Source organism: Dendrobates tinctorius, unplaced genomic scaffold (assembly GCF_039654945.1).
Source record: "Dendrobates tinctorius isolate UK_male_01 unplaced genomic scaffold, ASM3965494v1 ptg000073l, whole genome shotgun sequence".
Taxonomy (NCBI): Eukaryota; Metazoa; Chordata; class Amphibia; order Anura; family Dendrobatidae; genus Dendrobates; species Dendrobates tinctorius.
The window spans coordinates 37,651,547-37,679,534 of record NW_027361741.1 but is presented as its reverse complement, the minus strand read 5'-3'; the positions used below and the strand labels follow the sequence as shown (position 1 = coordinate 37,679,534).

General features: G+C 43.6%; 2 protein-coding genes across 5 annotated transcripts in view; one reads left to right on the top strand and one right to left on the bottom strand.

Moving 5' to 3' along the window:
* Nucleotides 1-25,722, top strand: part of PISD (phosphatidylserine decarboxylase) — a 39,890-nt gene extending 14,168 nt beyond the window's left edge. Inside the window, exons 1-7 of one of the 4 annotated variants that reach the window (XM_073582804.1) lie at nucleotides 7,330-7,632; nucleotides 8,592-8,757; nucleotides 11,737-11,973; nucleotides 21,766-21,898; nucleotides 22,184-22,318; nucleotides 23,223-23,383; nucleotides 24,924-25,722. In XM_073582804.1, the coding sequence (XP_073438905.1) occupies nucleotides 7,448-7,632; nucleotides 8,592-8,757; nucleotides 11,737-11,973; nucleotides 21,766-21,898; nucleotides 22,184-22,318; nucleotides 23,223-23,383; nucleotides 24,924-25,148 (1,242 nt within the window). In that variant the 5' untranslated portion in view covers nucleotides 7,330-7,447 and the 3' untranslated portion in view covers nucleotides 25,149-25,722. Of the gene's footprint in view, nucleotides 1-7,329; nucleotides 7,633-7,733; nucleotides 8,019-8,591; nucleotides 8,758-11,736; nucleotides 11,974-21,765; nucleotides 21,899-22,183; nucleotides 22,319-23,222; nucleotides 23,384-24,923 lie in introns of those variants that run through there. The other 3 variants (XM_073582803.1, XM_073582806.1, XM_073582805.1) reach the window with 3 other exon arrangements.
* SFI1 (SFI1 centrin binding protein) overlaps nucleotides 25,721-27,988 on the bottom strand; it is a 143,594-nt gene continuing 141,326 nt past the window's right edge. The window contains exon 32 of the mRNA XM_073582807.1: nucleotides 25,721-25,862. Coding sequence (XP_073438908.1) covers nucleotides 25,734-25,862 — 129 coding nt within the window. The 3' untranslated portion in view covers nucleotides 25,721-25,733. The remainder of the gene's footprint in view (nucleotides 25,863-27,988) is intronic.

The following is a 27,988-nucleotide window of genomic DNA, read 5'->3' as shown; positions in this document are numbered from 1 at the left end:
CTCTGCCTGCTCATGAAACCCTGCAGTCAAGTTCGATTGCAGCATTTAGGGAGTTAAAGTGCCACGAGTGGAGCAGGACCGCTCCTGGCAGTGAGTGCCGAGTGTTGGCTGTCAGCGCAAAATCACCGGGATGTATGCATATATCCCAGGTCAATAAGTACCAGGTCACAGAGACGTATGGCTACGTCTCAGGTGGTAAAGAGGTTAATTATAAATGTTTTATATTAATTGTATCACTTAATATTAATTGGTATGAGCCCCCTATATGCAGTGTGAGCCTCTACACAGTCCCCCCTATATACAGTGTGAGTCCTCACAGCCTCCCAGTATTCAAGCATACATCCCATATACATTTATTTTTAGAGCACCGTTGATTCCATAAGGGGTTACGTACAAAATGCAAATTTAAATTACAGTGAACAAACTAACAATGACAGCCTGGTAGCGAAAATAAGTCTACTGAAAAAAAAAAACCAAAAACGTACACCCATTCCCCTGGTGCTCTGCTCCTGTCTTGTTTCCATTGACTCTCTGCACAGCCGGCGTGATGTAGTGACGTCATTGCTGTCATCTGCTGTCTCAGTCGCACACGCTGATAGGCTTCCCCCAATGTATTCACTGCTATGTGCATCCTAAGGATGCAGAAAGAGTTGATATCGGGAATCAGGCAGCAGTGTGCAAGGAGCTGCTTGTGGGCCACTGTGTTCAGTCCTTCAGCTGTCTGTCAGGCACTGTGGCTGCATTTTAGGGTAAAGTGCTTAAAAAATTATAATTGAAAAACTCCATTAAAAAAAAGCCCAAAAAAATGGTTTTCACACTCAAAACATTGCACAGTTCGACAGTCTCTTTGGATGCACAGTGGGCATGTTATGAAATCACATTTATTTTGTTTGAACTGATTAATGCAGCAGATTTTCTACACAAACATTTTGCATGAAAAAACGCGTATCTGAAAATCCAAAGTGTATTTCCAAATACCATTATGGGGAATCTGTCGCCTTAAAAAACAAAAAACTAATTTTCTTCCTTTTATCGTCTGTTTATACCCTATTTAGCACCACACCTATATACAGTTCGGTCCATATATGTTTGGACAGAGACAACATTTTTCTAATTTTGGTTCTAGACATTACCACAATGAATTTTAAACAAAACAATTCAGATGCAGTTGAAGTTCAGACTTTCAGCTTTCAATTGAGGGTATCCACATTAAAATTGGATGAAGGGTTTAGGCGTTTCAGCTCCTTAACATGTGCCACCCTATTTTTAAAGGGACCAAAAGTAATTGGACAGATTAAATAATTGTAAATAAAATGTTCATTTCTAGTACTTGGTTGAAAACCCTTTGTTGGCAATGACTGCCTGAAGTCTTGAACTCATGGACATCACCAGACGATGTGTTTCCTCCTTTGTGATGCTCTGACAGGCCTTCACTGCGGTGGTTTTCAGTTGCTGTTTGTGGGCCTTTCTGTCTGAAGTTTAGTCTTTAACAAGTGAAATGCATGCTCAATTGGGTTGAGATCAGGTGACTGACTTGGCCATTCAAGAATATTCCACTTCTTTGCTTTAATAAACTCCTGGGTTGCTTTGGCTTTATGTTTTGGGTCATTGTCCATCTGTAGTATGAAACGACGACCAGTCAGTTTGGCTGGATCTGAGCACACAGTATGGCTCTGAATACCTCAGAATTCATTCGGCTGCCTCTGTCCTGTGTCACATCATCCATAAACACTAGTGACCCAGTGCCACTGGCAGCCATGCATGCCCAAGCCATCACACTGCATCCGCCGTGTTTTACAGATGATGTGGTATGCTTTGGATCATGAGCTGTACCACGCCTTCGCCATACTTTTATCTTTCCATCATTCTGGTAGAGGTTGATCTTGGTTTCATCTGTCCAAAGAATGTTCTTCCAGAACTGTGCTGGCTTTTTTAGCTGTGTTTTTTTAGCAAAGTCCAGTCTAGCCTTTTTATTCTTGATGATTGAGTGGCTTGCACTGTGCAGTGAACCCTCTGTATTTACTTTCATACAGTCTTCTCTTTATGGTAGATTTGGATATTGATACGCCTACCTCCTGGAGAGTGTTGTTCACTTGGTTGCAGGGTGGATAAAAATCAATGTTGTTTTTTTTTAAAAAAGCCAAAAAATCGGATTTTTTTTTATTTAAATCGGATTTTGTTCAATAAACTGCTTTTTGAGGAAAATATTTTACCATCCAAAGGTTCTTCCATCATGAGATAAAGCCAAGTTGTTTAACTCAGTAGAATAAAGGCTGTATATGTGTAACATTCACAATGCCATGCTCTTCCAGAGGTTTCTGTAGGATTAGTGGGCAGTTTCTCTCCTATATTATCACAGACGCTCGCTTTACTTACGCAGTTCTCAAAACTGAATTTGACTCCGCAGAGGTCCCAGCCTCTTCTTCATGGCAAAAATGTTACAACATGAACAGAGTTGAGAAAAAGACCTTAATCCTATTGTTCTACAAACCTATGAATGCAGAATCAACCCCTTCAGTGCCAAGTCCAAGAAGTTAGACAATATGTTTCTGATTGTTTGGAGTGGAATAGATCTGCACAACACAAGAAGAATGTGAATCTAAGTGTGAGGAGGAGGAAGGGCAAGCAGACAAGAAAATGAAAGTGAAACTTTGAGCACAATACTGCAGCATAGCCACAGACAGACAAGTCTGGATCTGTTTGTGTGTACGATCTGAGGTTTATTATATTCTTTCCTTATAATGGCAGCAGGCCGTAAAAGAGACCCAGTTTGGGAATATTTTAATGAAGCTCCTTCGCCTATCGGTAAGGCAGGCATGCGTGCAAAATGCAAACGATGCAACAAAGAGATGCAAGGCCTGGTGGCGCGAATGAGGCAACATCATGAGAAGTGCGGTGATGAAGATGACCAAAGAAACACTTCTGAACAGGCAGGATCTTCAGGTTGGTAAACATTTTTATTGAATCCTATTTCTAAAGACTGAACTGTCATGTGTGAGAAAAATTATATTTCTTATTATTACTGCATGTTACTGTCATTTGGTACAGTTATGAAGAAAAACAAATATTCCTTTTGGGGCAGGGGCAGTGATGTGTTGTGTACAATAAGCAGAAATTGTATAAACAATAAAATAACAGCATTGACTTTTTTTGTTTAGGGGAATTCATGGATTCTGGAAACTATCCACCTCCAAGATCACCATCATCCTGTTCTACAGTTTCATAGTTATCCATCCAGGATAGTGCTTCATTAGCAGCAGCAGCAGCATCATCATCAGACACCCACAGCCACATATCACCATCACCCAAAAGGAAGAAAAAACCTTTACCTCCTGGAACCACCATAGATAGGTTTGTGATAAGAACTAGCAGATTAGAAAAAGAGTTGATTGATGAAAAAATTGCCCAGTTTATTTATGCAACGAACTCTTCTTTCCATCTGACTGAGAACCCACATTTCATTAATATGGTTCAGTCACTGAGACCAGGATACAGTCCACCCAGCAGAGCTGATGTTGCAGGGAAACTGCTGGATCAAGTGTATGACAGAGAAATGGAGCAATGTGCAACAGCTCAGGAGGGTAAAATTGTTAACCTAAGTATTGATGGGTGGAGTAATGTCCACAATGATCCTATTGTATGTGCTTGTATAACAACAGAAGAAGGTAAAGTCTTCCTTGCACAAACAACTGATACGTGAGGAAATGCACACACAGCAGAATACTTACAAGAAGTGGCAGTAAAAGCTATAACGACATGTGGACAAAAATTCAAATGTCTAGTACGCGGTTTGGTCACTGACAATGCTGCAAACGTATCCAAGATGAGAAGAGATTTAGAAGAGCAGGGAGGGAATACAAAGCTGCTAATAACATATGGTTGCAGTGCTCATTTGCTGCACCTCTTAGCCAAAGACTTAAGTGTTCCAGAAATAAAGGCTAATGTTGTTGAAATTGCTAAATACTTCCGTAATAATCATTTTGCTGCAGCAGCTCTGAAAAGGATGGGTGGAACCAAGCTAACGCTCCCACAAGATGTTAGATGGAACTCTGTGGTGGACTGTTTTGAGCAGTATATCTATCAAAAACTGGCCTATTCTGATGACACTTTGTGAAGAAAATCGAGATAAAATAGATGGCACTGTCACGGCCAAAATCCTCAACATTGGGCTTAAGAGAAATGTTGAACATATGCTGAGCTTCCTGAAACCCATCTCTAAAGCTTTAAACAAAATACAGAAAAATAGCTGTTTTATTGCGGATGCTGTTGAAATTTGGAAGGAACTGAGTGAACACTTAAAAACAGAACTACACATGGACAGAATTAAATTACAAGCAGTAAACAAACGAATGGGACAAGCACTGACTCCAGCTCATTTTTTGGCAAATATTGTCAATATCCAATATCAGGGTCAAAACCTAAGTGCTGAGGAAAAGGAGTTAGCTATGACATGGGTATCCAGCTATCATCCATCTTTAATGCCAACTATAATAAACTTCAGAGCTAAGGGGGAACCATTCAAGAAATAGATGTTTGCTGAAGATATTTTAAGGAAGGTCACACCAGTAAACTGGTGGAAGTCACTTAAGCGCTTGGATTTAGAGACTGTTCAAGTAATGATTTCATTTTTAACAGCAGTAGCTTCTTCTGCAGGCGTTGAAAGAATATTCTCTTCCTTTGGACTCATTCATTCTAAATTGAGAAATCGGTTGGGACCCAATAAAGCAGGAAAGCTTGTTTTTCTTTTCCAGATTATGAATAGCAACAAAGAAGAAGAAGATGAGGACAAGTGAGCTACAGAGGACAGCAGGGACAGTAGTATTTAAGTTTTTCATGTGTCGGCTGGGCTGACAGTCTAAGTTTCTTAAAATATATATATATATTTTGTTTAGTTAACAAACATGGATGTTTGTTTAAGCAAATAACTTATGCTGTAATGTTATTATTGTTTCAGTTGAATAAATCTATTTAAATTGTTATTAAGGTCAGGATTATTTTTCTCCTTCCTAAGTACAACAGAACAGTGGTGTCCAAATATGAATGATTAACCCATTAAACTGGGGAGAAAAAAGTGATATAAAAAGTGATTCTAAAAATCTTCATCTACTTGCATGTTAAAGTAGCAAGAACTAGTTTAGGTAGAAACTTTGATTTAAATCACTGATTTAAATCAAGCCTTACTGACTAGTGATTTAAATCGTGATTTAAATCAGTTAGATTTAAATCAGTTAAATTTAAATCAAATCCACCCTGCTTGGTTGGCTGTTGTGAAGGGGTTTCTCTTCACCATGGAGATTATTCTGCGATCATCCACCGCTGTTGTCTTCCGTGGGCGAGACTTTCATTGTGTACAGTTACTGATTTAGGATTTCATGATGGTTGGCTAAAAGTACAATGATGCATCACTCTGCAGCCATGTGCGCCGGGGCATTCGCTGGTATTGTGCCTGGATCTAAGTAGTGGAAAATCTAAGATGTTGGGAGTTCATTGTGCATATTGTACCATTAGTGACCGCTGTTGACGCCAATTCTTTAAATGTGATTTTGAGATCAGTTGTTCAGTGCATGATGTGGTGGGTAGATATCAGGTTATTCATAAGGGTCTAGATGTCTATAAATGATTTGATATTCATCGCCTATCAACTTCTGCTGCAGATTTTCACCTTGTTTTTGAGGCCGCAAAGTGAATCTTCTCAATGTGATATCCTAGGTAGAGGGTCTAAGAATCTCTTCTTGACTATACATATTAAGACCCCCATACGTATTACATAAGTCAGCCAAACATTCGCTGTCAATACTGGGGCTTTCTGCTGCCTGACGATTCTGCTCTCACCATAGACAACATGGATGTCGTTTCTGCGTATGGGGCAGTTGGGAGAGATGGCAGTCAGCCACCTGTAGTTTGCATTCACATGATGCTGTTTTTCAACAGTGTACCTTTTGTAAGTATATTGGCTTAAATTACATGCATTTTCAAGGTATGCTTGTAGATTTCATTTATTGTATTTATGAAAGGCATGGAGGAAACTTTTTCAGATACCTTGTCTTTGCTCGCAAAGAAGTGCATTAATGAAATCTAATATGGTAAATGTAGAATTTCTTTGTGTGAAATATGTTCTTAAAGAGAATCTGTCAATAGGATCGACCCTCATAATCTGTCTATTTGAGCATGTATGTCATAGAAAGATGACTTATTTAAGAGAATATTTGCTTAAAGGGAATCTGTCACCTCATCTTTCCCCTATGAGATGCGGCCACCTCCATCAGGGGCTTATCTACAGCATTCTGTAATGCTGTAGATAAGCCCCCGATGTAACCTGAAAGATAAGAAAAACAAGTTATATTATACTCACCCGGGGGGGGGGCGGTCCGGTCCGATGGGTGTCCTGGTCCGGTGCCTCCCATCTTCTAGCGATGACGTCCTCTTCCTTGCTTCCTATTGCGCTTTTGCGCAGGTGTAATTCTCTGCCCTGTTGAGGGCAGAGCAAAGTACTGCAGTGCGCAGGCTTCGGGAAATGTCAGAGAGGTCCTGCGCCCTGCAGTACTTTACTCTTGCCCTCAACAGGGCAGAGAATTACGCCTGCGCAGAAGCAAGGAAGAGGACGTCATCGCTAGAAGATGGGAGGCGCCGGACCTGGACCTGCGACACCCATCTGACCAGACTTCCCCCAGGGTGAGTATAATCTAACTCGTTGCCCCTGATGGCGGTGGCCGCATCTCATAGGGGAAAAATGAGGTGACAGATTCCCTTTAAAATGTAAGAGAGCTGGTGACATTTATTGGCCGGACACTGATCTTCCTCAGGAGGGCAAGGTACATAAAAGGGGGTGTTGCCATTGTGAGAAATGTAGTGATTGACAGTCTTTCCTGATCCACGTATCTCACATTCTTATTGACCCCTTTTATTTAAAATAAACTCTGGAGACAGATTCACAGATTTTATTCTACTTTCTAAGACTGCTTAGGAGAGTTGCTCATACTAGTAGATTCCCTTTAACAACCAGCCTGTCCTACAGTAAGTGGTTTGTGGTGGAACAAAAACCTAGGATACCTATTTCCAGTATTACACAGGTGAATTTAAGGGAAAATTTAGAGAGCCCCTTTTAAGTCTTTTAAATAAGACGTTTATTTGTAATGTGATTCATGGTTAGGAATCCTTCTACACATAAAATAGGAGTGGAATAAGTTCTTTTTATTAGCTTGCCCTTTGACCTATGCTTGTTCGCAGTGTGATGTGTGCAGCACTCGTCCTGTAGAGCAGACACTGTAAAGGGGAGAGCGGAACTCCCATCTAAGGAGGAGCGAAAGGTAGAAACCTGCTTATTGCAGAGTATTAATCTGTCGTCACATCCTGCTCCAGAATAGGAGGATGAAAGACCGGCGGCCTGAGCCCTGATGATGTGCCTGTCACAGAGGGGCCAGCGTGCTCCGATCTTGCACCCAAGGAGATGGTGAGATGCCGGAAACCTCTAGTAAATCCTCTACCCTCCAGATGTAACCTGCGCAAAGTGAAGCTTCATGTTCGCAGGACGCGAGCAGCCAGTGCCACTAACCCTACTAGGGAAGAACAAGCTGACACATCAGAATCAGCAAAATTGGACAATAGCTCCTCATCCAGACGGGCGCGCTTCAGGTACCCTCCGTTTGTGGGTCAGTTGAAATGGGGAAGGACAAGTTGAAGAATGGCTAAGCTTTTGTTTGGCCTAATTAGGCAAAAGCTCCTTATGTATTCAGTGGAGTGAGGGGGAGGGAGAGAATGATGCTACTGTGTGGCCAGTCGGCCAGAAAAGCTGCTGGCTCAGCATTGTGCACTGTGAATGAGAGACCAGGACTGAGGAATGTGTCTCTGGAAAGGATGGATGGGCAAAGAGGCAGCAAGGCAGGGATTGGTCCATGGTTGTCTGCAGTGAAAGGGGGGAGTGAGAGGCGGCCTTGGTTACTGGGTACCTCATCTTCGAGTTGCCGGCAATGTATAACATCTTGGGCTGAGCCTCTGTACGCTCTGGTGACTCTGAGAAGGTTTGTTACTTTTTTCTTATTGTCGAACCTCTACAAAGAACTCCAAAACCAGGACTTGCTGTCCTTTTGTTTTTCACTTGCAAATATTAAGGTTGTTTTCAGAGGGTTGTGATTTGTAGACTTCTTGCCTTTTTAGCTTCTCTGTGACTGGAGTGGTATTGGTATGGTCTGGAAAGAGCAGCGGAAATGTGCTTGGCATGGGGATAATAAAAAGCCATGAATAATTAAATGAGTCGTCTGTATCAAGAGAACAATGCTTAGAAACACTAACATGGTAAAAGGCCCACAGCACATGCAAGGGTTTAACTCCAATTGCTCCTACAATTTAGTGTTTATTCTTAAGCAGCTGGAGAATTATTCTCCCTTTTGCTTGTTTGGTTTCTCCTGATTAGGCCTGATCTGCAGATGTTGCAGTTCTCTTTTCAGTGCTGGTTATACATGGTATCTGTTAATCTGATCTATATATTGGGCATTGTGAAATCTGCTGATAGCCAAGACTGTTGGGTTCATACTGGGTAGAAGCCATCCCTAGACCGTTGCACTATCTTCTGACACTTGTATCTGATCTCACAGGTTGCAGTTCCCTCAGCTGGCGCTCAGACGGAGGTTGGGGCAGCTGACCTGCATGTCTAGGTCGGCACTGAAATTACGTTCCTGGCCTCTCACAATCCTTTATTACCTCTTACCGTTTGCTGCACTTAGGCCCTTGGCAAGAGTTGGATGGCGACCTACCAGCAGGGTAAGTGTCCTGCCCATTGCCATTTCCGCACTTCTTTTTTTTTTTTCTCCATCATAAGTTATGTAGTTTTAAATATAGCCTATTCGTTCTATGATATAAAGTCATATTACAGTAACATATTGCGTCTGTGTGACAGTAGTACTGGGATTTCTGAACGCAATAAAGCACGTTTATGACTACAGTGATGACTTAATTCTCAGCATAAATGGGAAATTTGCATGATATGATTTAAACAGTATTCATATTGGCCATATTTTAGTCCCCAATCCCCACAATTTTAAGCGTGTCCTGAAAACGCATTTATTCAGACTGGCCTATCGCCTCAACACATTAACCTAACCTATCCCTGTGTGGCAGAGCCAAAAGTTTTACCATAACCAGGTTCCCAGCATCATGTTCCCACATGCTTTATGCATCCATTAGCCCTCTGTGTCTGTACTGTTACACACTTAACATTATGGCTGGTCCATACAATCAGGGCAACTGTTACCACCCACCTTTCGTGTCTACCTCTTTCCTCATAGACTGTAAGCTTGCGAGCAGGGCCCTCACTCCTCTTGGTATTTGTTATAATCTACTGTATGTGATTATTGTTATGCTGTAATGTCTATTGTCTGTACAAATCCCCTCTGAAATGTAAAGTGCTGTGGAATATGTCGGCGCTATAAAAATAAATTTTATTATTATTTTAGCTGCCATTTATGGTTTCAGTATGTTGTCCCTAGCTCAATGACTGAGTTCACTAATATAACTGGATTTAGTGTAGGAGATGGGCAGTGCTGAGAACAGCAGATTGGGGCTGAATTTCCAGTGTTCTTTGTCTAGTCATCAGGAGTAAATGCCAGCTCCATGTTTGTTGGTGTGGGGCTGCTCATTTGGTTGATGGTTTGCAGTTTTGAGACAGACAAAATAGTTATGGCAGGTGAATGCAGTGAGCTATACAAATTTCTCTTGAATTTTTTTTTTTTTATTTTTTTTTTAGAATTTTGTTTTTCCAAATCTGTATGGAGAAATATATATATATATATATATATATATATATATATATATATATATATATATATATATATATATATATATAATAAAAAAAAAAATTTGATTCACACAGATCCTGAGTGGAAATAATGGGGTTAATCTTCTTGATAACTGCAATAATCTGTGGCACATTATCCCAGTTGATTGTTACCTTTGGATGTTCTGGAGGAGGGTGAGGCTTTGGCTGGGATTATTTGGTTCTCCGATTTGCTCTTCTCATGCACAGCAATCAGCTGAGGTGTCATGAGATGTGACATGAGAACTAATGACAGCCCATTCTGGCCTGCTTACAAAAAAAAAAAAAAAAAGAAAAAGTGCGCGTGCGTATAACAATTATACAAGTCTGGAAGGGGTTCGTAATGGCCAGGGACTGCAGAGTTTTCATGTTCTGAGCATTAATTGTGTATGGAAGGATTAAAGGCCTAAAGCTGGTCATGCATTCGCTTGGCCATGATTATTCCTAACAACCATTCTTTCCTATACACATGTATGCCTTGCCGAGCGTGCATGTGTATTCAGTGGGGAGAGAGAAGTAAGCTGCTGCCAGACAATTGTCTAGAAGTTTCTCCATTGAAAACAAAACAACCAAGTGTTAAAATCCAATTTGCCTCACTTCCTCTGGAGGCTCTCATGTACTTTAATGGTCACTTTGATGGACTGATGGGTCTCGGTCTCATAATCTGTCTCATAGGTAATTTTGTAACTTGAACAAAAGGTGTTTTTTTTTTTTTTTTTTTTTTTTTTTGTTTGTTTTGGTTTTTTTTTAACAATCTCGCAAAATATACTTTTTTTTTCAAATGTTTTCCGTTCTTTAGCTCGAGAGGTCTATACAAATTACAGTATGTATCACTTGTTCATGTGGAAGGTACTCTAATGTAACTTTCTCAATTGCTCAAGTTAAAACCTTACAGTATGTAAGTACACCATGAAACACTAACATGTAATTCTGTTTGATAGCCAACTCACATAAAGCTATGACATCTTGTACTGCTCCCGTGTATAATAGTGTGTATATGGTACTTTATTAAATGTATAGGCCCTGCTCACAGATTTACTGTTTTTATTTTTTTTCCCTCAATTACAGTTATAACAATGAATTTTCCTTAAATGTATGAATTTGTGTACTCATTATATTCCTAAGGCCAGGGTCACACTGCGTTTTAGGCAGTCCATTAACGTCGCCATTGAGCCCCATTGTCGGGCGCATTGCGACGCATGGTGTAAAGCCGTCCGTGATGTGCCGTCATTCGCTGACGGAGCCTCGGACGCGGCCTGCAGCGTTTGAGGCTCCGTCACCGCTAGCACAGATGATTCACCTGCGCTAGCGGGTATAGCATAACGCGATCGCATTATGCTATACCATTAGCAGCCCGTCAACGCTATGCATTGAACGGGCTGCTTAAACGTAATGTGAACCTAGCCTAAGAGTCTGTTTAGCTGCCTGTAGATAAGGGTGTTTTCCCATTGCGTTTAGTACCCGCTTGGTTACCCTGTTGGAGCATACATCCAACCTCCCTGCAAAACTGTTTTTTGGTGCTGACAGGGCCATAGGCTATAATAGTGATGGTAGAGCTTTCTGCCTTGCATCATTTTCAATCGTATACACCTACTGGAGGCGGACACTATGGTGTAGTAGGAGTACATGCTCGAAAATGATGCACGGCAAAGTGCACATTCGCTCTGATGGCACCATTATAGCCTATGGCCCTTTCGGGACATATGCATCCCAGTTTGCTGGGTGGTTTGGACGTATACCCCCAATCCCTCCTAAACACAATGTGAAAGCAACCTAAGGCTCCCTATTCATTCAATAGACATAATGGATAACCACGTCTCTGAAGCTCCAACTGCACTCTGTATTGATTCATTAGAATTAATGCACTTTCTATCCAATCCATAGCAGGCCTATTGTTAATTGTAAAACATTTTATTTTCCTTCTACAGGTTGCCATCTACAAATCTGTGCCAACCAGATTGCTCTCACGTGCTTGGGGTCGTCTGAATCAGGTGGAATTGCCAACATGGCTGAGGAAACCGGTTTACAGTCTGTATATATGGACTTTTGGTGTGAACATGAAAGAGGCAGCAGTGGAAGATTTGCATCATTACCGAAATCTCAGCGAATTCTTTCGTAGGAAACTAAAGCCACAGGCACGACCTGTATGTGACTCCCATAGTGTGGTACGTGGAAGATTATTTGCTAAGCCTAGAATACACTGATGATTGCAGAACATGACACTAGGAAAGTGTAGTCAGCTTATTTTGAGGACTGATAGTATCCATGCACTTAAGATAACTGTTGGTTTTCCTCCCCAACTACAAGCTAGGTTTCCATGTGTTATCATTGTGAAGTGACAAATAAGCCAGTTGCATAGCTCTACTGGGAGCAAAGAATCTATTCGTTGATATCTGAAATGTCTGATTCTCCAATTCCAGAAAAGGAAGGAACACGCAGTAGTTGACTGGTCCTACACAAATTGTGGGCGCTGGTTTAACCTTCATTTAATCGGCACTTTAAAAGGGCTGCAGCATTGTAGAAAAAATCTAAACTCATTTGGCGTTGATCAGAGACTTCTGATTTTGGAAACCTGACAACACAGTTTAAAGCAAAGTCACTCCTATATAATTTGTTTCTGGTCTTAAAGGGATTCTACAAGAAGTGTATCAAGGTGGCTGCTGTCACTTTATTTCAGGCTGCATCTTGTCATATGGATGAACCAATGCCGATATGACCAGTGATCCTCTGGGTTCTGCTGTAAACTCTCATTCTGAAAACACTTGTGCATTCTAACAGTTTACAGAGCACAGACTTGCTGAGAAGAGCAGCTTTCCTCTCCCCCCAACCCCTCCTGTTCCATGTCCTATTGTAGACCTGTCAGCTTGAGTGACTAGATAAGGTTTTTCTCATTCATGATGCTGCTCCTTAGCCTGGCAGGAACTTGCACCACAATATAGTAATTCAGAGACATATAGCACTAGCAGCATTCCTTAAAGGGGTTGTCCGGTCCAATTTAATAAGTAAGCAGTCACTCTTCGCCAGTTTCCAAGCTGGGACGGTATTTGAGTTATACATATTCTTGGCCAGTGGGCGCAGGTTCACTCCACACACTTGTATAGAGCCGAGGCAACGCACCATATAATGACGAGGCCGGCCACTGGACGTGACCCACTAGTGTATGGAGAGCGAGTCTGCGCTCACTGGCCTGGAGTTTTTGTAACTCGAACATGCCCCCTCCGTTCCTGGATCTGAAACCGGTGAATCCCCGCAGTGAGCTCACACACTTGATTTAGACTGGACAACCCGATTAAGGCTGCAACCCATCTTTATGCAAGCATAGGACAGGTTACAGCTTGAAATATGCAAAGCAGTTTATCGTGGAGATTCCCTTTATTGGTAATGATTAGTTAGTGAACATGGTTGTTTTGGGCAGCAACGCCATTAATAAAAATTCTTTTGTATAGCATGGATGGTGTGTGTGTGTATAATAGAGGGATTTTTGGTACTCGACGTAAATCTTTCTTGGAGCTTTTATTGGGGGACACGGGTAACCATGGGGTGTGTGCTGCTGTCGCAAGGAGGCTGACACTAGGCAAAAAAAAAAAAAATAGCTCCTCAGCAGTATACACACATCGACTGGCACAAAGCTTGTCACTTAGTGTAAAAACAGTAGGAGAGGCACCCAAAACTCAACATATGTACCAACCCAACAACGACACATGGGCCCAAAAGAGGTACATTGAGGGGGCAGCACCCTCCCTAACTGTTTGTACCTCTTTTGGGCCTATATGTCGTTGTTGGGTTGGTACATATGTTGAGTTTTGGGTGCCTCTCCTACTGTTTTTACACTAAGTGACAAGCTTTGTGCCAGTCGATGTGTGTATACTGCTGAGGAGCTATTTTTCTTTTTTTTTTGCCTAGTGTCAGCCTCCTTGCGACAGCAGCACACACCACATGGTTACCCGTGTCCCCCAATAAAAGCTCCAAGAAAGATTTTACAGTGAGTACCAAAAATCCCTCTCTTTATCGCTTCATTGGGGGACACAGGTAAGACAGACTTAGGTCAGTCGGTGCGTAATCGCCGCCTGCAGCACCATCCTACCCAGGGGTGTGAACCCTGTAAAACCTTGCAAAGGTGGCAAAGATGACCAGGTCGCGGCCATACAAACTTGTAAAGCTGAGGCCTGGTGACGAACTGCCCAGAAAGCTCCCACGACCCGGGTGAAGTGAACCTATACCCCCAGAGGAGGCTGTTTGTCCTAAACGTGTTATGCCTCCAATATTGCTGAACTAATCTAATGGGCAATAGTGGAAGCCCCTTACAACGACCTTCAGAGATGACAAATAGGGCACCAGAGTGGTGAAAGGAAGTAGACCTTGAAAGGTAGACTCGGATAGCTCTGACCAGATTCAACTTGTGTCGGGACTTCTCCAAGTGATGGACCGGAGAGGGACATGGAGAAGGAAGAACAATTTCTTCATTAATGTGAAATAAAGAGACCACCTTAGGCAAGAAGGAAGGAACGGGTTTGAGAATCACCTTGTCCACATGCAGAATCGGAAACGAAGAACGGCAGGATAATGCTGCTAACTCACTCTCCTGATGGATGTAAAGGCAACCTTTCATGACAGGAGAAAAAACGGAATGTCTTGAAAGGGCTCAAAAGGAGCACGTTGGAGTGCACCAGGAACAAGATTAAGATCCCATGGATCTATCTGAGGACGATAAGGAGGTGCCAGGTGGGCGACTGCTTGAAGAAGTCTTTACCTGGGAACGAGAAGCCAGATTTCATTGGAAAAGAATTGACAGAGCTGAAAATTGACCCTTAAGGGTACAGAGAGACCAGAGTCAAGACCCACTTGTAGAAAACCCAGGATGGAAGGAAGGGAAAAAGACATAGGGACCAAATTGTTGTCCTCACTCCTCCAAAAGAAGGCTTTCCAGTATCTGTGGTAAATATACGAAGATGTTGGTTTTCTTGCCCTAATCATGTTCTGAAAGACCTGATTGGGGGGGGGGGGGGGAAACCAGGCTCCCTCAGGACTGCGGCCTTAACAACCATGCCGTTAAACTCTGACACTGTGAACTCTGGAACAGGGGGGGACCTTGTGAGAGAAGTTCTGCATGGTCTGGAAGCCTCCAGGGAGCATCCATGAGCATGTTCACCAGCTCAGAGTACCCCATGCCCTTCTTGGACAGTCTGGCGCTACCAGGATTATGGGAATCCCCTCCGCCTTTATCTTTTTCATGACTCTCGCAATCAAGGGAAGAGTCGGAAAAAGATAAGGCAGCTGGAATTGAGACCATGGGATTACTAGAGCATCGAAGCTGATGGCTAGCAGATCACAGGACCTAGCTATGAACTGAGGAACCTTGTAGTTCATCCAAGACGCCATCAGGCCGACGTCAGGTATACCCAATCTGTCATATTTGATTGAAAATGGCAGAGTTGAGAGACCACACGCCTGATGCGAGATTCTGACAACTCAGAAAATCGGCTGCCCAATTTTCCATGCCCCGGAATGTGCACGGCTGATATGGTGGGAACGTGACTCTCCGACCATCGCAGAATCATTGTTACCTCTGCCATAACCTTTTTGCTGCGAGTCCCGCCTTGATGGTTTATGTAAGCCATGGCAGTGGCGTTGTACGACTGTATGTGGACCGGCTGGCCTGCGAGAATAGTCTGCCAGTAGCGAAGGGCAAAGAAAATTGCTGTAATCTCCAAGAGATTGATGGGAAGAGCGGCTTCTTGGGAGTTCCAGTGACCCTGCGCTGTGTGACAAAGAATAACTGCTCCCCAACCGAGGAGACTGGCGTCGGTGGTGATAACCTGCCACCGTAGAGGGAGAAAGGTCTTTCCGCTCAGGACTGAGGCGAATAGTGTCCACCAAGTCAGGGACTGCCTCACCTTGAGAGGTAGAAGACTGGGCCGGTCCAGGGAGGCAGTTCTCTTGTCCTAAGTGGGCCAGCTGAAGGGGAATGGGTATGGAACTGGGCAAAAGGCACATCTTCCATGGCAGCAATCATCTTCCCCCAGAACTCTCATGCAGGACCGACCGTAGGGGGGGAGAGGAACTGGTTGTTTTAGAGCACGGATCCCCTGGTTGAGGGAGGAAAACTTTTCCCTTGAAAGGAAGACACGGGCTTGGACCGTATCAAACCTCATGCCCAGAAACACCAGGTGCTGTGCAGGGGTCAGGGAGGACTTCTCCCTATTGACTATCCAGCCGAGACGAGCCAGAGTATCCAAGGAAATCTGAAGACTCTGGTTGCGGGACGGCCCCTTGATCAGAAGATCGTCCAAGTAAAGGTACTGTCACACTTAGCGATGCACCAGCGATCCCGACCACGATATGACGCGTGGTCGCTAGTGAGCTGCCACACAGGCAGATCTCACCAGCGACATCGCAGGGGTTGGGGGTCGCTACTTACCTGTCTCACTAGGCGATCCTTACATCCTCCCGCCCGGCTCCACGCTTGTCTCTCCACAGGAAGCTGACGACGAGAAACTGTCCTGGACGTTGTCGCGCGATCAGCGATAATCAGTGGGGGAGCGGGTCGTAGGTAAGTATCACACACAGCGATATCGCTAGCAATATCGCTATGACGTCACAAGTTATAGTGATATTTCTAGCGATATCACTAAGTGTGACAGGACCTTAAGGGATTATGAGAATTCCCTTGCAACGAAGGGTGGCCATGACCTTCCTGAATACTCTGGGGCAGAGGCCAGGCCGAAGGGAAGAGCTGTGAACTGATAGTGGTTTTCCTGGATCGCAAACCGTAGGAATTTCTGATGGTGAACACAAACCGGGATGTGAAGTTAAGTATCCTGAATGTCTACAGAGCAAAGAAATACCCCCGGTTCCATAGAGGCGATTACCGAAAGTAGTGACTCCATCCTGAAATGACAGATCCAAATACATCATAACACACTGCGGGGCGGGATCTGGGGCCTCTGCAACACGCAGGCGCAATAGCCTGATGTCGGTTCTCTGGCACCGTGCACTGCGCATGCCGGAGAACTCTTGTCACAGCGGATGTGCCGACATTCAAAACAGGAGGGGGCAGCGACGCACAGGGGCATCATGATGGACTGATGGTGGGCGGTGCCCAGACACAAGACAAGGAAGGGGCATGATGGGCGGCTGATACAGGGGGACACACCATACCTATGGGACACATTACAGGTATGAGGAGCGATTTATAAAAGTCGATATTTCAGCGCTACTAGGTCAGAAACAGAAGAGCCACCTTCACAGAATGCAGGGGGGTGTGACAGGTTCCCTTTAAGAGACACACTGTCCGGCAAAGACCAGACTGTCTTGGAAGACAGGTGGACCCATTAGTTTCTCACATTAGGGGACTCTGTCAATCTACCAACGAGGTCTGTGCTAAAGGGATAAAGAATGTCTCTAGCTTCTTCCTTCCTGGGAAGTGCTTCTCGGGGTGTTACCAGTGTTTAGACATAATCGCTTCAAATTCCCTGTGACTGGGAAAAGTCCAGGAAGGACGTTTTTACCCGTTTGAAGGTAACTGAATGCTCCTGAGCAGGTGCTAGGTTAATAGTTTGTGCTAGGTTAATAGTTTGTGTAATTGCCAAGATGAGGCTGTTGACCATATCCTGCATTTTTGAGACCTGGTCCATATCAGACTCAGCCTGGGAATCCACATCTGACCCAAAAGCCACCACCGAGGAGGGGGCATGGGGAGAGGAATGCATCCTGGAGGATGCAGAGGGACCCGGAGAACTGGAGGAGGAACTGGAAAGAGCCCACTTCCTTGACTTTATACCTGATCTGTCCCTGCGAAGGTCCTGATCAGTTGCATTCGAATCACTGTGAGAGGCGTTTGGAGCACTGGTGGCGGTAGACTAGTGAGGATGTCGCACCTGGACCAGGGACTGGGATACTTTAGTCAGGGCAGAGTCCGACTGTGACTTGGCAACAGCTCACAATGAAGTGAAGGGTGTGCTCCCATCCCGGATGAGAGTGGGCTCATGTGGGGAAGACATGGTAGAATGGCTGCAGTACTGGCAGACGGAAGAACGCTGACCTGAAGACCACTTTCTTTTGCAGAGGGCACAGTAAGCTTAGAGGGGCAGAGAGAAGCCTCTCTAGGGTTGGACATAAGTTGACCCTTGGTAATACTGCTGAGAAGGGCAATATATGTGGACAGAAGAAGAGAGGGCTGAGTCTACCCGATGTCAGGGACGATCAGCAGATGACGGTGTGGCTGCTGTGTCCCCCTGTGGCAGAGGTCCGCAGGTTAGAAGAGGTCTGAAGTCAAGGGCGCAGGAAGGATGCAGATAAAAGCAGTACCTCAGGTAGGATTACAATCTGATGAGGCACAAGTTCAAATATAGCATCACAGCAAGTGTGATACACTGCGGTGGGTGAGACTGAATGCCGGCCGGTGAGAAACTGAAAGTACCCCTCCTATTGGCTGAGTCGCGGGGGGCATGTACAGGCAGCGACAGGGAGCTCCTTGATAGGAGCATAAGCGTTCTAACGGTGACATCACTGAGACTCTGTTCCTAGCCAGGATGAACTGCGGTGACCTCGCTGAGATCCCCGCTAGTACCGTGAGAGTCGCACAGTGCAGAGGCGAGTTCACCGCAGTGAAATTCTCCCGGTGAACTCGCCTCTGCACCGTGCGACTTTCTTATGGTACTAGCTGGGATCTCACCAGAGCCTCAGTGAAGTCACCGCTAGTCAAGAGTCTGTGCTTCCAGCTGTTCATTCACCAGTGGTTTTCAGCCTGGACTGTCTCATCTTGTCACTGTCCAGGTTGAAAACTATCCCTCAGACATGGATTACAGCGTGGGACAGAACGACTGACAGGTATGGTATATTGTTTTTTTTTATTTTTTGGTTTATTACAGGAGAACAAGTGCTTTGAGGTCATAAGTATGGTTTAATTGAGATTATTAAAGGAGTCTGTGTCATTCTTTCAATTATAGGACTTTTATTCTGGCTTTATTTACTATACAACTATAGGATTAGTAATGGATAGGTGTCTTATTGACACATCTCTATTACTAAGCCATTGGCTTGATGTTCGCTGACACTACAAAGGTGACATCAACCCTACAAATATTAACCCCACAAATATTAACCCCACTTGCCACCGCTACAGGGCAAGTGGGGAAGAGCCGGGCAAAGCGCCAAAATTGGCACATCTAATAGATGTGCCTTTTCTGGGCAGCTGTGGGCTGCTGTTTTTAGGCTGGGGGGGCTATATCAATGGCCCCCACCCAGCTGTGAGCTTTAGCAAGGCTGGTTGTAAAAAAAAAATGGGGAGGGGGGGGGCACGCCGTTCTGTAAAGTTTAATTAAAAGAAAAAACTTGGGGACCCCTCTATTCTTGATAACTAACCTTGCTGAAGCTGACAGTTGCAGCCCCCAGCTTTGAGTTCTGCCTGGTTGGTTCAAGAAAATAGGGGGAATCCACACCGAGTTTTTCATTAATTTATTTTGTTATATTGCAGGCGGCGGCTGAGTAATACCCCAATTATCCGCTCCTGCTGTCACTGTCATTAGCGGCAGCAGGTGTCGGATGATGGGAGTAGTAGTCCCAAAAGCCCCCACCTGCTGTCACCGTTCTGACTTTAATATAACTCCTCATTCTCTTCTGCTCGCGCCGATCGCCGGCAGAGCAGGAGAGAATGATGAGAGTCTTCAGCACGCGCCGCCGGGAACAGCGGTTTTTCCCAAGCGGCCGTCCATGTGGTACTGATGCGGCACACGGACGGCATCCGTTTGCGGTATGTGTTTACATGGACCCATTGACTTTTATTGGTCCGTGTGATCCGTGCGGTGGCACTAAAAGGACGTGTGGGTCAATTGGACACACGGTCCGTGAAAAAAGATATGTGCCTTAGGCCTCTTTCACACATCTGTGTCTCCAGTACGTGTGGTGACAGTTTTCCTATATACCGGAGACACTGACACACGTAGACCTTCAGATGAATGGGTCTGTGCACATGACAGTGTTTCCACGGACCGTGTGTCTGTTTTTTTTACACTCAGCACGGACGACAAAACGTCCCGCACCCGTAGAACACACGATGTCCAGCGTGTGACACGCATCGGGGAAGAAGCACTGACGGCAGGTGCTGAAGACTCTTTTGTCATTCTCCCCTGCTCGATTGGCGCGAGCAGAGGAGAATGATGAGTTATATTAAAGTCAGAACGATGACAGCAGGTGAGTGCTTTTGGGACTCATACTCCCATCATCTAACACCTGCTGCAGTGACAGCAGGAGCGGATGATCAGGGTATTCCTCAGCCGGCGCCTGTGATATAACGAAATAAACGAATGAAAAACCCGGTCTGGGTCCCCCTTATTTTCTCGAACCAACCAGGCAAAACTAACAGCTGGGGGCTGCAACCCTAAGCTGTCAGCTTCAGCAAAGTTGGTTATCAGGATGTGGATGGATGACTTCACAGCCGATCAGAAGCGCTACGCCGGTGTTTCCCACGCTGTCTCACAGCTTGGGAAACACCGGCTTTTAATATTGCAATTTCGGCGATCGTGAACCGACCATTGAAATTTTTGCTTATCTCCACTGCTGAGGAGCTATTTTTCCTTTTTTTTGCTTAGTCTGTCTCCTAGCGACAGCAGCACACACCCCATGGATACCTGTGTCCCCCCCAATGAAGCGATGTTGTACACACACAATTATAGATTTTACTGTAAGTCTGAAGACTCTTTGCATTAGTAAAAGGCCTGGAATTTTGGGGTCTTGTTTTATTTGTCCTTAGGTTGCTGACATACATTGGATCCTAATGATCTGACATGTATGGCATACCTGATCCTTTGTTTTGTTGTGAGATAACACACAGTAGTGTCTCTCCCTACCCTGTTAAACAGGCATGCTCAAATGTTTCTTCAACAAATGGCTTAATAAAGGCTGATATGGTCAAAACCCCTTGCATTTTAAAGGGAATCTGTCAGCAGGTTCTTACTATATGAGAGCAGCATGATCTTAGGGTGGAAACCCTGATTCCAGTAATGTCATAAAACACTGATTTTATTGAACCTATCAGATGATCACTACATGACTAGTTGTCTAGTGTAATGTCGTCCTGATCTGTATAACTCCACCATCACTGATGGGCAGGTTTCTGCTTCGGCCTCTTTGACAGGTCAATGTTGTGTGCCAAAACCAGCACTAACAAAAGAAAATGCTCCATGTGTGAATCGATATAACAATCTCATTGAGAAGATGTGAGTAGTGCTCACCCCAGGTGGTTTGTGCTAACCATGCTCAACACCGGAGTCAGCATGAAATCTGGCCCAAACTGACCGCAGGCTCACGATGCTCCGTGAGCTAAACTGTATGAAGGAAAGAAAAAGGAGCTGTATCATCCGGGGGGCTGCAAGGAGGAGATGAGCTAGATCCAAGTAAAACAATTGCTTTATTCAACTATGTGTTTCAGGGACTGCCCATCCCCTTCATAAGGTACAATCTTGAAAAGGACAGATCTTTCCTGAAGCAAACTACTTTGAACGATGCCTCAGTGTATTCAGAAAGTTGCTAATCAGTGGTGTGAATGGCATTATACAGAGCTCAGCATTCAGAGAAATGTTCTGCAGCAGATGAGGGTTTTTATCAAAACTGCACCAAGAAGACCTGTAACGTACATCGCAGGAATCCGGGTCTCTGTCCTTACATCATACCACTCTCAGATGGGGAAAAGCAAAAACTTTGTGACAAATTCCCTATAACATTGGTAGAGAGAAATAAAGATTATTACTATTATTTGGTACCCTGGAGATTTTTATAGGCAGGCTCAGTTTAGTGTGCATGTTTATGGAGAGCCAGCTTTAGAAGTGACAACTTAGTCTTACAGACTGGCAAGCGCCCCATTATGGTTGTGCTCTGTAATTATACCTACCTTTTTTTGGTGAGGCAAATTTAAATAAATTTGAGTAAAATTTATTTAAATCTTATTTGATCCTTTTCAGATCAGCCCATCTGATGGAAAAATTCTGCACTTTGGTCGAGTGAAAAACTGTGAAGTGGAGCAGGTTAAGGGGGTAACCTATTCACTGGAATCCTTCTTAGGACCCCAGACCTGGACGGAGAATCTATCCATGAGTAAGAGCAGCATGGGTACTACCAAGAATAGTGGTTGGGAAAACTATGCAGTCCAATTGCATTTTTTTATGGACCGTAAAATGTAATAAAGCTTAAGTCAAATTAGTTTTTGGATTCATTACATGCATGCTTCACCTGCAGGATTTCTCTCTAGATTAAATGCATATGCCGTGTAATCTGATAATGTTTAAACTATGGTAAATTGCAAAGATCATAGGTGTACAATAGAAATATACTCATCTCATACGAAAGATTATTTTTGCTAATGGGAAATATTTCCTCTAGCGTCATTCCAGGACCAGCTAGTAACAAAGGAAGGCAATGAGTTGTACCACTGTGTCATTTACCTGGCTCCTGGTGACTATCACTGCTTTCACTCACCAACAGACTGGAATGTGTATCACAGACGGCATTTTCCAGGTACCCTACTCTTTCTAAGTGGTCTTATGATGTTTAGCCAAGTGTACATTTGAGACGTGCAATGTTCCAACAAATTACTGAATGACACATGTATATATTTTTCTGCACACCACCCCGAGGTCTAAGATCTAGCTCCATAGTGAACCCACGGAGCATTTTACTACCATATTTAGCTGTTCAGTTTTCATGCTGTGTGCCTAGCATCTAAATCCGTTAAAAAAAAAAAAAAAAAAAATTTGAAGACTTCAGTACCTCAAACTGATCTGGGGCCAAATCATGGGCAAGTTTATATTGATATTAGTAATGACTATTTTAGACCACGATCACAACAGTCAATGATTGTGTGGTTGGAAAACCTAATAAATTTCATAACAATTGAGCTATTTCAGCAATGCAATATAAGGGTGGTTTCACATTAGCACTTTTTAAGCGCACGCACGGCCGGGGGTAGCTCCGCCCCCGAGCCGGCTCTCTGCCCGGCGTGCCCGCCCCTTGCTTGTAGCGCCGCCTCCTAGCGCACAGCGGCGCCTGCGATCGGCGCACCCTATCTTTAGCATAGGGTGCGCAGATCGTGCGCAGGCCGTGCTCTAGCTGCGCTTTGACCTGCGCTGCGCACTTTTGACGGTGCACCGTGCGTGCCAAAATCAAACTTTAAGGATTTTGGCATGCACGGCGCACCGTCAAAAGCGCGCAGCGCAGCTAGCGCACGATCTGCGCACCCTATGCTAAAGATAGGGTGCGCCGATCGCAGGCGCCGCTGTCCGCTAGGAGGCGGCGCTACAAGCAAGGGGCGGGCACGCCGGGCAGAGAGCCGGCTCGGGGGCGGAGCTACCCCCGGCCGTGCGTGCACTTAAAAAGCGCTAATGTGAAACCAGCCTAAGTAACTAACTCATTGATTCCATAGGATCCCTCATGTCTGTGAACCCTGGAGTTGCTCGATGGATAAAAGAGTTATTCTGCTACAATGAACGTGTAGTCCTCACAGGAGGATGGAAACATGGATTCTTCTCACTCACTGCCGTCGGTGCTACCAATGTTGGCTCTATACGCATATACTTTGACAGGGTAAGTGAATTCTGTTCACTAAAAGAATTGCATTTCTAATCAAAGTAAATGAATACATTTAAGAAACTAAAAGTGGGCACAGTCAGTATTTTCTCCAAGGTCCATCCTCAAAATTTCTTGGATGTATTTTAGGATACTCGAAAACTTCCCTATCTAAACCTATAGTCGTGATCAACATTTTGAGACTGACACAAATTTTGGTTTTCTTCTTCAGTGTTCATAGATCGTGTAGTCAGATGTTTCTATGGTTACTGAAGTACAATTATAAGAATTTCATAAGTTTTTACACTTCTACTGACAGATGCATCAAGTTTATGCAAAGACTCAATATTTACAGTATTGACTTATTTTATTTTTCAAGACTTCTGCAATTTTGCCTGGCAGCTGGATATCCTCTTCTGGGCCAAAACATGAAAACCAAAAATTTAAAGGGAATCTGTCACTGGAAGTTGCTGCCGGTAATGACAGTGACAGTAGGAGCGGATAATTGGGGTATTCCTCAGCCGCCACCTGCGATATAACAAAATAAATTAATGAAAAACTTGTCGTGGGTTGCTCCTATTTTCTTGACTCAACCAGGCAAAACTCACAGCTGGGGGCACAGAAGTATTTAGCTGTGTTCCAGGACATAGTGTACCGGCGCAGTAATGATTTTTGGCTTTGCCCGCAGTTGCGCAAAGCATACTGTGCGTGCACGAACGGGGGCCACGGATGGCGTGGAGAAAAAAGAAGAAACTGCCCATCGGACAGGACCCAGGCCACTTACAGAGGCCTGCAACTTCCGGTGACAGATTCCCTTTAAGTCTCAACTTCTGGTCACTACTGTAGATTGCTTATAAATTTACATAGGTCTAGGCAGAATTTTTTTTTGTAACATCTTTTGTTTACACTTTCCCTCTTTATTTCTCTTATCTACGGTTGTGTTTATTAACTAATGTAAAGTGGGCAGATGCAGGTCTTTTTCTTCTATCTATAAATTGGAATACAATTTGATATATCAGTTTGGTATTAAATGGTGTGTGAATTGATCTGATACCAGTGAGGAAAACAAGAATTAGTTGTATCCTCACGTGCCTAAAACAGACTTTTGACCCATTGGTTTTCGTTTGCTGTGCATTTAGCTAGCGAAAAACATCATTTCTGATAGATGTTTTTTTCTTCTTTGATTTCAAGGCTGTCATTTTAGATAACTGTATATATAGTATGTGGCCTAGTTTTGGAGCCTATTAAAGGGATGCAGATATATCATTCTTCATGAGACTTTCCTAACTAGAGCACTTGATAGATTTTCTCATTTTGTTACTAACACTGCAGCTCAAATTTTTATTAAACATTTGATGTCAGTTTGTGCCTTTGGGTTAAACCAACAGCAGAACTTTGTCTAAATGGGCCTTTTCACGCCCCAAAAATCTTTCGTGTATGGCCACCTTATAGAAACGTCTACAACTATGGGTTCTGTAGGTCAAGAACTGACATGTACCTAATCTGTACAAATGTCATTTATTGGAATTTAAATTGACTTACTTTTCTTTGATATTAGGATTTACAGACTAACAGCCCACGTTACAGCAAAGGATCTCATAATGATATGAGTTATGTAACGAACAATAACCAGGACGGTATTGCAATGAGAAAAGGCGAACAGCTAGGAGAATTCAACCTTGGGTCTACCATCGTACTCATTTTTGAAGCACCAAAGGATTTTAGATTTAACCTGAAGGCTGGACAGAAAATCCACTTTGGAGAGGCAGTGGGCTCTCTATAGGAAGATGGGCTTCTTTGCTTCCTGAGGAAAGGCCAGAGGCTGTTCAAAGGTGCTGGTGTCAGAGAGGCTCACTTCCAGGTCTCTCAGCAAGTTGGAATCATGTGAACGTGTCAGCCCGACGGCAGTCATTAAGATTCAGACCATCCGCTATGCCTACTGCCTCCCACACCAGACTATTCCTACTCACTTCACACTTATTTTCCACTCCTTCCCCCATGTCCATGATGTATGGTTTCATGGAATTGAGCTGGAGAAATGATCACCCAGCAGTGAGGAATTTAATTGGTGGTTGCAGAAATCATGTTTTCCTGAATGAAACCCCCATTGATACACTGCTGCCCTCAGGGAAGCGCTAACAAGTTCAGGAAGGTCTAGCTTCCCTGTGAGAGGATGGTACCTGGTGGAATGGTGTAGGGTAATAGAGAGTGCTGGCCCATTGGTCAGTGCAGGAGTGTCAGTTCTGCCAAAGGGAGCTGGAGCTTATTACTTTTATATTTCTAAACAAAGGGGATGATCTTGCTAATACATTAACTCATTTAATAGCATACATTTTGAAATAAAACAATTGCAAATACTATGACTTATTCATTTATTTACATCTTCAGGAGATAAATCCATGGATGCAGCAATCTCCTGAATACGACTGACATAGGCTTGAACGTTCACCTTCTCCACACTCAGCTTCTGTTCACGATTTTTTATCTGTTCTTCCAGCTGTAAAAGAGTTTCATATTCACAATGGTTGAAAAAAATTCAGAGAAAATTGAATGAAACCATGTTCTTTGATCCCTGACTTGGATCCTAAAAACAGACATGTATTTCAACTTGTTTTAAAGTCTACAAGGAAACCTCCCCCCAAAAAAGGCACCAGACAATCGTATACATGAAAAACGTGTCTAAATAGGCCTAAAAGTGATCATTCTCTCCGAACAAGAAATTTTTACCTAACCCTTTTTATTCGTCAATTTTTATTTGGCTAAAGCTACAGCGTCACAGGACATTAGGATCTAGTGAATGTTGGTGTATTTGAAAATATTCCAGATGCTTGATTCTGTTACAGCTGTGATTGTGCTGTAAAACAGCCAAAGACACTTGCGATTTGTAAGTCATATGATAGCAAGTCAGATAAGTAAGGGTCACACATTTTGCCATGTAGCCACAGCCAGTAGGTGTTTGAGACACTAAAGTCTGAGATGGTGCCAATCCGGTGCTAAGGATTCTTCTTGCAAATAGTGGTAAATGTGGTACGGTTGAACGAACCCTTGGGGGTTGCTGATGGTATTAGAACTAACAGAATTAGTAAATTGTATGCGTGACCTGGAATAATGGTTAACACCATTAAAAGAAACTCAAAGTAAAACAGAATCATTACATAATGAGGAAGCCTTTTACAAAAGAGCTAAACAAAACTTCCACAAGAGAAAAGTGATAGTTGCCTTTGCAAGTTTTTTTTTTTTTTTAACCCTTGTGACAATTTAAGGCAAGCACCAAATCAGCAAAATAGTGCTGTTAAACCGATACTGTCAAGTTGGGGTGTGAAATCCTGCTATCTATATTTGCATGTGGCGCTTCCAAAGACAAGTCCAGCAATATCTTTTACATGGCCAGTCGGTTCCTAAATTACTTATAAATCAGTGACTAACTAGGCTCAAGAACTGTGTCATGTAAGAAGGGAGAGCGAGCTCACCAGATCTGCTGTTAGGAGAATCGCAGTGGATACATCGCACAGAGTCGCAGCTGCAGAAGCCACAGGAATAAGAAGAATCCTCCAGCGATGAAGGGAGGCAAGTATGAAAACTTTATTTATTGGCATGTTAAGATTACAGCAACTTCATATCACACTAGGCTCTTTAGCCAAAACACGTAGGTTATGTGTGATATGAGGTTGCTGTAATCTCTTTAACGTGCTAATAAATGTGAAGTTTTAATACTTGACTCGCTTCAATCGATGGAGGATTCTTTTTCCAAGAACTCTTTGTAGATCTGAAGCTTCGTTCACCCCAGCTCTACTCTCTGCCCAGCATTGCTTCCTGCTGGTTGATAGCTCTTGGGCCTGAAGACTGGCTTTGTACATGTATTGCTGGAATTGCCTTAGAAAGAGCTACATGTGCATATAAATAATTTTCAGGGTGAAATCTTGATGACAAACTCACTTTAACATTGAAAACAAATGTAATGAAGGGAGTTTGTCAGCCTGATGTAACATGAGATAAGCACATTGCCTTATCCAGGATATGGCCCCTATAAAATCCTCAACTATAAGCCAGATTCACGCAATCATATACAAAAAATTGTTTCATCTAGAAAAAATTTTTTTTTTACCATTTACAGCAGGAGTGAATTAAAAAGGACTTAACAGTTTCCTATATTAAAGGCCTGCATGCTACCTGTAAATCTCATGCTGTACAGTGGCTTGGGTATGGAGTTTTTTTTTATATATATATTTTGCACACTCAGACATGAATAGGCGAAACTAGACCACCCCCCCCCCCCCAAGGAACTTATCTAGGTACATGTAAAATCAGTGGGTGGAACCGTGCACTGGGCTTCTTGGTGTGCTTTCACACTGCGTTCTGGCACCCAGTCATTGGTCCCGTCAGGGCTAATGTCCAAACCCACTGCAAAACGGGATTTGGGGGTATGCACTATAATGGTGCCAACTAGTGATGAGTGAGTATACTCGTTGCTCGGGTGTCCTCTGAGTATTTTGCCGTGTTTGGAGATTTAGTTTTCATCGCCTCAGCTGCATGACTTATGGCTGCTGGACAGCCTGAATACATGTGGGGATTCCCTAACAAACAGGCATTCCTACATGTATTCAGGCTGTCCAGCAGCCACAA